This window comes from Nestor notabilis, unplaced genomic scaffold (assembly GCF_000696875.1).
Source record: "Nestor notabilis isolate BGI_N333 unplaced genomic scaffold, ASM69687v1 scaffold3982, whole genome shotgun sequence".
Classification (NCBI taxonomy): Eukaryota; Metazoa; Chordata; class Aves; order Psittaciformes; family Psittacidae; genus Nestor; species Nestor notabilis.
The window spans coordinates 33,474-42,280 of NW_009917722.1; the positions used below are offsets into that span (position 1 = coordinate 33,474).

The 8,807-nt window shown below is 36.7% G+C and overlaps 1 protein-coding gene across 1 annotated transcript in view; it reads left to right on the plus strand.

The window, feature by feature from the left end:
* Nucleotides 1–6,053, plus strand: part of MTM1 (myotubularin 1) — a 28,658-nt gene extending 22,605 nt beyond the window's left edge. The window contains exons 11-14 of the mRNA XM_010009367.1: nucleotides 1,616–1,708; nucleotides 2,526–2,639; nucleotides 2,980–3,156; nucleotides 5,578–6,053. Coding sequence (XP_010007669.1) covers nucleotides 1,616–1,708; nucleotides 2,526–2,639; nucleotides 2,980–3,156; nucleotides 5,578–5,745 — 552 coding nt within the window. The 3' untranslated portion in view covers nucleotides 5,746–6,053. The remainder of the gene's footprint in view (nucleotides 1–1,615; nucleotides 1,709–2,525; nucleotides 2,640–2,979; nucleotides 3,157–5,577) is intronic.
* The last annotated feature ends 2,754 nt before the right edge of the window (nucleotides 6,054–8,807 follow it).

The following is an 8,807-nucleotide window of genomic DNA, read 5'->3' on the forward strand; positions in this document are numbered from 1 at the left end:
ATTTGCTCACTTGAGTAATTATCTTGGAAATGGTTGAAGGTACTCTCCCTTAGCCATCTCCTGTTTTCTAGGAGTACTGTAGATTTTGATTTGATGGGTTGTTTGGCATATAGTGAAAGCAGTCCTTCTCTGGAGTTTCTGTAGAAGTGGTGGAGTCACCGTCCCTGGAAGTATTTAAAAGGTGTGTAGATGTGTCACTTAGTGACATGGTTTAGTGGTGGACTTGGCAGTGCTGGGTTAATGGTTGGACTCAATGATCTTAATTGTCTTTTCCAATCTAAACAATTACTTGATAAAAACTGACAATGGAAGCAGAAAGTATTGTGATCATACATGTAGTAGTTTAGTTTGGTAATCATTTGATAGAGCTGTGAGTTGTAATAGTGAGGACTAGGCACTTCAGTGCAGCTGGCACTTCTGAACCTCATCTCTGGAACTGTTGTTACGCCTTCCCTCAACTGGGGAGTTGGAGAAGAGTAGGTGTTTCTTATATTGCCTGGGTTAGAGCAAGGTCATGTTTTCATGAACATAACAACTAAACAGTAGACTTTCTAATAGTTCCTCTCTGTATTTTCTATCTAATGAAGTGCACAATAAGTTTCCTTGTTGAAAAGGAATTCCCTACCCCAGCTTTTCTATGCACAGTGAGCTTAATGCACTATCCAGATGATAGAATTACTTGCTATGTGGAAGGTTGTTCTTGTAATGCATTCTAGTATAAGAAATATGAGACAGACATTATAGATGGAGAATACGCAGACATCCTGAAACTGCTAACTGTAGTGGAAGTGGAAGGACTTTTCAGTCCTTACTGAACACATGTATGACTGTTAACAGATACCATGGATTTTTAAACCAGGAAAACTGGAGAGGAGAGAGGCCAATTTGTTTGTTTTTTCCTATGGTGCTTTTCTAGTCATTTGCTATTGCTGACTGAGTTCAGCTATTATCAATCCTTCATCTCCCTCTATTTTCTGCGGTTCAGTTCTATTATTATAAACTATCTTGCAAGTCATCGTACAGAGTAGTGTATTGGTTTTATGATTTGGAGAATTCCTTTATTACTTTGGAGTCCTCACAATAAGTGGCTCACCCAAGCTTTGAAAATGTTGCTTTATTTCTTTGTCAAGACCATGAATGAACATTTGAGCTCTTTCATGTCCTGCCTCAGGGTGAATCTTTAGGTTCAAGTGTGGTGGGGGAAGAGAAGAATCTGTGTGGATAGTTTGATCTAGGTTCTCCGGTAACTTACAAAAGAAGACAAAGTATATAACTTAGCTTTTGACAAACTTACTACATAAATATAGTTTGAAACAAGGCTTGTTTACTTGGAAAGTCATGGATGCTGTAACAGTTATGCTTGTCCAGTAACTACAAGGTTTTTGTAATGGAACCAATTATCCCTTTGGAATGTTTCTCAGGCAACTTTGGAAAAGTTTTGCAATATTTCTGTATATCTGAATCTCTTCTTGGTGCAGTGACTAATTTTGAAATCATGAGAACAAGTTGCTCTATTACAGAAGCATTAATATTCTACTGCAAAATAAGAAATAATGTCTGTTGGCCATGAAATAGACTGTTTTGGTTAACAGGAGGCTCTATTGCTTCATTTCAGAGAATAGGCCACGGTGACAAAAATCATGCTGATGCAGACAGATCGCCCATCTTTCTCCAGTTCATTGACTGTGTGTGGCAGGTGTCTAAACAGGTGTGTTGTTGTTCTTCAGAAGGTAGCATCATTAAGAGATTACTGAATTAAAAACCTATATTTTTGTTTAAACAAAAGTATTTGCAGAGGACAGCATACCCCTCTACTCTGATGCTGTAGTCAAAAAGTGTGTTTTTACTTTTAAACCATACCATCTCTCTAACCTATTTCCAAAAGTGGTGTACAAGCTGTGGTTATGTTGGCTATGCATGGAAGGCTGCTGCGTCTTGGATCTGGGCTTCTCAGAAACACATGGAGAGATGAGACCCAGCAAAATGCTTTTACCAGAATTGCATCCAGCTATCTCAGTAGGGTCTGTTGTTTCACTTTACCGTTTTTGTAAAGCTGTCCCTTGGAACACAAGAACAAATGTGCTTTTGTTAAAGCTTGGGAGGTCTTGAGTGCTGTGATTTAAACATTGCATTTTCAATAAGTAGTGAAACAAAACAGCAAATTTAGTCTGCTTAGGTCAAGAATTAGAAATAATCCTTATTTTCCTGATTGGTGCACTATGCATATCTTATTCTTTCATGGTAGTAAAAATGCAATTGTAACCATTCTGGTTTTTATTCTTTTTAGAAATTAAAGGGAGTTAGAATGTTTTGAGGAGTTCTTTTCAGTGACTAGTTTGAGAAAGTTGAACTCCTCGTGTCATCTGAACACTTACTCTGCTATAAAGCATATGAAAATACTGTCTTAAAAAGTATTTGTAGATGTATTCAGGCTTCTAAATGCCACCTTTAGCGTCTTAACCAAGGCATGTGCATCCTCCCTGCTTTTACAATGTAAAGAACAAATTTGTCTTTTCTGGTTTTAGTTTCCTACAGCCTTTGAATTCAATGAGCAGTTCTTGATTACAATCCTGGATCACTTGTACAGCTGCCGGTTTGGTACTTTCTTGTATAACAGTGAGTCTTCTAGAGAAAAAGAGGTTAGTCTTTTTCTAACTAAAAAGCCATGTTAGTTATGACCACAGAAAGTTTTGCTTGTGTTGTATTTGGTTGCGTTCCTTGTATGACAGTGCTTTTGAACTGGCTTTATTCTCAGTATAGAATAGTTACATGGTAAATTCTTTGGGTTTGGTAACTTAAATACCATGTGGTCACAAAGACTTCTCAAACACTGGGCTTGGAATGTTTCTAATACAGTAACTTATTAGTATAGTAACTTACAGTAACTTAGGCTTCTAAGTAAATCAGAACTGTATTAATTTTAGAATGTAACCATGGATTTGTGCAAATATTTACTGTTTTATTTCAATTTCATTTTAGAAAGTGACTGAGAAGACCTTGTCATTATGGTCTTTGATAAACAGTGAAAAATCTAAGTACACTAATCCTTTCTATACTAAAGAGCTAAATCGAGCGCTCTATCCAGTAGCCAGTATGCGCCACTTAGAGCTCTGGGTCAATTACTACATCAGGTGGAACCCAAGGATTCGGCAACAAGTAAGTAAATTCTCTACAATGTACAAAATACTTTTAGACTTTGGAAATAGGGTTTTGTGTCATAACTGACCTGTAGAATAGTCCTGTAATCTGTTCAGGGTTTTATTATATTTTTTAAAGATGGAAGAAAAGCTGAAAATTATTATTGGGTTCTATTTTCTTCTGCGTTTGTTTTTTGGGGTTTTTTTGTGTGTTTTTTGGGTTATTTTTTGGGGGGGGGTTGTTTTTTTACTCAGCTCTTCTCAGAACACTGGGCTTATTTCACAAGTCATTCTGAAGCTCCTTTTAGCTCCTTTTCTTGAGGACAGGACTGGGGAAGCATTTTTTAAGGGCATTTGGTGCTACTAAAGGGTGAATGACAACCCTTAGAAATAGGGCTTACTGATCTCTGAACAGTTGGGCATTAGCATCACAAACACATGTAGTTGCATTTGCTTAAATCTTTCTCCTTTTTTCTCAGAGAGCCTATGAAGTCTTCTACAAACTAAGATGACCTATTTTGTCGTTTCTCTTTCTAAACTGTTACCGGTATTGATGGCTTATGGCAAGATATTTTTTACGTAACTTTGACCCAACATTGTTTATGCTGTGTAACAGTTAGATGAAAGCTGCTATTGAAAATTATACAAGTGGATCAGATCAGAAGCCCAGGAAAGCTTTTATCAAATTACACAGTTCAGTTCTGTGCTTTTAGTGTTTACTATACTGATACTGGATGTTTGTTACTAACTTGCTAGAAATTTCAGCAATGTGGCACATAAAGATAGTGTTCATAGACTTATTTGTCTTTCTTAACAAGTTGTGGAGTTTTGAGTAGGAGAAAATAGAGAAGCAATTTCTTTGACAGAAGCAGTCTTCACAATGCAGCCTCTGGAATGAATCAGGAGTTTTCAAGCAATGCACTTCCTTTTCTGCAGCTGATCTGCATTATTTACGCCAGGAGGCTGCAAGAAAGGCAGACAGTTTGCTGTATTTTCTTACAAATATGTTACCAGCTTTAATTTGAAGTTCTAATTTTAAAGCTTTTGTTGCTGTGAAAGATGAGGGCATTTTGCAGAAGGTGAATCCAAAGATTTATTTTAGAAAGTGAAGGGTTATAGGGCAAGCAAATTAGCTTTCAGTCTACTTAAAAATGCACATTGTCGTTATTCAGGAAAGGTTTCTGGCAGGAATTTGTTATTAGAAGTGCAAACCCGTGGGATAATCTCCTATGCTGCTACTACTGGTCCCACATTTTCACCACGTTATATACAAAATGCAATTGTTTTGAGTTTTGTTTTTTTTGTTTGCTTGTTGTTTTTTTTGTGGTGTTTTTTTTTTTTTCTGCACATGAAACTTATGCTTCATCTTGACTTAAGCAACTAATAGTACACATGTGGCCTGAATCAAGTTTTTTTGATCAACTTTCTTAGTGCCATTACTTAGAAGCATGTTCTGCATCAGACTTTCAGACTTAAGCCTGATGAAGAGTTTGATCTGCCTCTAGCCACATCATTAACCCTACATCTCTAATCATCTTAGTAACTACATTCAGTCATCGATCCAACTTCCACAGCTGCCGTTTCTGTCAGGGCTTTATAGTGAGTGGTGCGTGTCAGAGTACTGCTTCAGCCTGTCTTGAACTGGTGAGGCATTTACATTTGCTCCTGGAACTGTGCTGCTAGTAGCTTTTAATTACAGGCAGTTAACTGTGAAACAGCAGCAACTTCTTGACAGGTATATACAGCTGAGGAGAACTTTCAGCTCTGTATCTGCATTTTCCATTTGTTTCATTATCTGAAAAAGGAAGCAGTTAAGATGCTCTTTTAGTGAGTAATCTCCTGAAAGCTGGGGCAGTTGATTTTAAACACATTCAAGCTTGCTTACAGAATTCATTATTTTTTGCATTTATTTCACTTCTTTATTTACACAAAGTTGCAAATTTACTATTAAAAACTGAAGGAAATTTCATCAGCAAGGGAAGTTTATTTAATCTGAAGATAAGGATTCCATCTTAATCTGATCAGTGTAGCTAAAATAGTCTGGCTAAACACCGTTTTTAAGGAAGATGGTGAGACATCTAATTTTTGGAATCTAAAGCCTTTTAATAAGTCAAGAAGAGAAAACTTTTGACAAGATATTCACACCTATCTTCCTCACAGTATTAGATACTGAGAAAATCCATATGCTCCAGGAAGTGCTGGCCTGTTTTATTGAAGTGGGGAGGAACTTTTGTGTAAAAATTGTCTTTGGTTGAGAACAAGTGAAAGGCAGAGGGCTCTTGCATTACAGATATAAACGTTTCTGTTCAGCTACAACATGTTACATATGTTGGAAACTACAAATATGGAGTAATGCCAGGAAAACACAAATATTACAGCAGCCTAATTGCATAGAAGTGGTGGGACTGAAGTGATAAGACTAATAGAGATTTCTTTCTAGCAGCCAAATCCAATGGAGCAGCGATACATGGAGCTTCTTGCGTTACGTGATGATTATATAAGGAGACTTGAAGAACTACAGATCACAAATAATTCTAAGATATCCAATTCATCAGCCTCTACGTCATCTCCCTCACAAATGATGTCCCAAGTACAAACACATTTTTGAAGGAAATGTTGGCTGCGTCCTGTGCTGTCACAGCAAGCGGTGCTTAACATAGATCTCTAGCATAAAGAGGAAGATTTTAATGCCTTACATTAGACTCTCCTAACACAAAGTATTTTAGGCTGTCTTTGTTTGAGGACAACTTCAAAGCAAACAAAACCAGCTTCAGTTACGTGCCTTTCAGAACCTGTGGACTGGGAACGTTATTAATCAGCTTCTAGTTATGGAGGGCTTCAAGAGTTATCTTGGAAAGTCTGGTACAATTGAAGTGAATTTGATTGTTTTCATTAAGAATGCTTTCATTTATTACACTGTAGGTCATGTAAGGAAATTCGTGCTCAATCTTACATGTTATGAATAAACATGTTAATGGCAACAGGAATATCCACGTTATGTGAAATTAGGTATTGTGTATTCCTTTTAGGAATACCTTTGTGGAGTTCATGAGAGAAAAATAAATTATATTGTAAGATTTCGGAGAGAAGTGTTGAAATTTTCTGGTTACCTGAGAATTGCAAATTTTCCTTTTTTGAAATAAACAAAACTGTGGAAGGGATTTCACCGAAATACTTCTAATTAAGAAGTTCAGATAGTTCAGTAGATAGTAAAATAGAAGAAAAAAAATCTATTTTTTATAAAAATAATCAATTTACAAATTGCAATTGTACTGGATTCTGAGAAGTCCTGTTTTGGCTAACTATTCAGTACTAAAGTGTATTACAAATTGTCACTGGTGGCAATATTGGCTCTTTGGATTAATACAGAGTAAAATGGTCCTAAAGAAGGTTTATATTATTAAAAACAGACCCACAGAGACCTTGCTTAAGTATCCAGCAATAGCCATAGTATAAATGCTTGTATTTGTCTTCTAAAAGTAAATGTGCCTGTTTAAAGGAGCTTTTATACCAAAGTAGGCAAAAATTTTCCATCATAAATGCTATTGAAAACTTGTACATTTATAGCTTCCTGTTTAATTTAACTTTTGCTCAACAAATATATTAAGTATTTAAGGGACTTCAGTGTACAAGATTTGCATATATACATTGAACCTTCCAGTAAATTCTAGTTTCAAGCCTTCATTTCAGAGGCTTCTTGTAAACCTTTAATATGTTCCTTACAGGTATTTTTTAAGTAGTTCCAAACTTTTCTTATAACAGCACAAACCTTGCTGCTTGATATTTAATTAGTATTTTGCATATTCTCAGAAGTTTAATGATATTCAGGCAATCCAGGAAATACTGCAATTCCCATTTGTAGGGGACTCTAATATTGTTCTTTTAAAGGAAATATTTTGATGCTTGAGGCTTCTGTCATTGTAAATTATTGTATATGTGGTGAGTTTTGATCTGCAAGATATAGTAGGATTATATATATAAATTAAGTTCTGTGTAATTATATAATATAGTTTATTAGAAATTCTGAAAGTTTATGAAGTGTAAATATTTTGCATATGAAAATTAAATTTAAAGCTATAGTTCCATAAAATAAGTCGAAGTTTAGAGGACATCTGAATATTTTTAGAACAGTATTTTTTCAAAGAAATAGAAGTACACCACCTCTTGATTTAATTCAGTAGATACACTGAATTGCACTATTGTTTTCAGGGAAGTTCAGAGAATGGTGTCATGTAAGTTCTAAATACACATGATTTATGACTTATTTTTGTCCTCTAAATTTCATTCTCCCATTTATGTTCTTCACTGTTTCCAAAGTAACAATGTTGTCCCAAAATCTTGACTTGTTAAGGTAAATGAGATGCATTATATCAGATAAATGAGGAAGGATACTGTATTGTTCGTGAGATATTTACATTTTGAAAGCTATGCATACTCTGGTATATTTGCCTTCTGCTTACTTGTGGTTTATAAAAAAAGCTATTTTTACTAGCATATTTAAAGTTTCTCTGTTTGAGTTGAACATATGGGTGACATCTCTGAGCAGTGTGGAAAAGTTCAGAAAATCTAATTGTTTTACTGTGTAAACACTACATTAACCTACTGCATTTAGGAGAGCTTAATATAATCAGAAAGGATCTTTTTGCACTTATAACATATATACCATTCTTCATATTACTGCTTCAGTCAAATTTCAGTCTTTGAAGCTTTCTAACAGCTCTGTGCAGGCTTGGATTTTTATATTTTTTTTCCCCCAAGTCAACAGATAAGATACTTGTTTTACTTCTACTTTTTACATGGCAATAGTAGGCAAACATAGGGCTGTTTTTAATCCAGTACTTTCTGGAAACTACTAGTTTAAAGTTCTGAATGTTAGCATACAAACTGATCAATGTTAATAGAAAGCTCTTCTCCTCGTGCATGATCCGGGCTCTCACTGTGCATGTTGGGAATTGCCTGGTGCCTCCATCCCTGTGTACAGCAGCTGGGCCATCCATCCCCTGCAGCCGACGGCAAGGCTGGGGCAGTGAATGAGGGAGTTCCAGGCGCCCATGTGCCTTTCCTGGTAGGGGTAAAAGAGCAGGGATGTGAACACAACAGCTCTGAGTGCTTCATGTCCCATATGAAATGTCCATCCTGGAATGCTGTTTTTTTTTGTTTTTTTTTCCTTTCTGTATTTGTACTTCCATGGACCTGAGAAGATAAACTTTATAAATAAGTAACTGAAGCCCAGCACAAAAACTAGGTTATGTGTTGGATGCCTTCTTTATTTGCTTTTGCCTTATCTATCCCAGCATTACTGTTATGGGTATCTCCTAGAAATAATTTGCGTGCTACCTCCTTTAGATGTATCTTTTTAACGCTGCTTTGAGTTCAGTTGTTGCCTCGCAGTGAGCATTTTGTCATGCGTGAGGAAACAGTTTCTCAGACCTGAGCAGTACTCTCCCTTGGTGACCGTGCCCCAGAGCCCGCAGGACTGCGCTGGAGCCGGGTGTGACTTGTGAAGCGACTGTGGGGCGTTGAGGGGGAGAGCTTAGCATCCGTCTGCCATGTTCGCGTGTGAGCGGAGAAGAAATAAACATGATGTCACTTTCAAACCCTTTGCCTCTGACGGGCGCTTTTTGATGTCTCCCGCTCCGTGCCCGCCTGGGGTAGTGCCGGAGGCGCTCC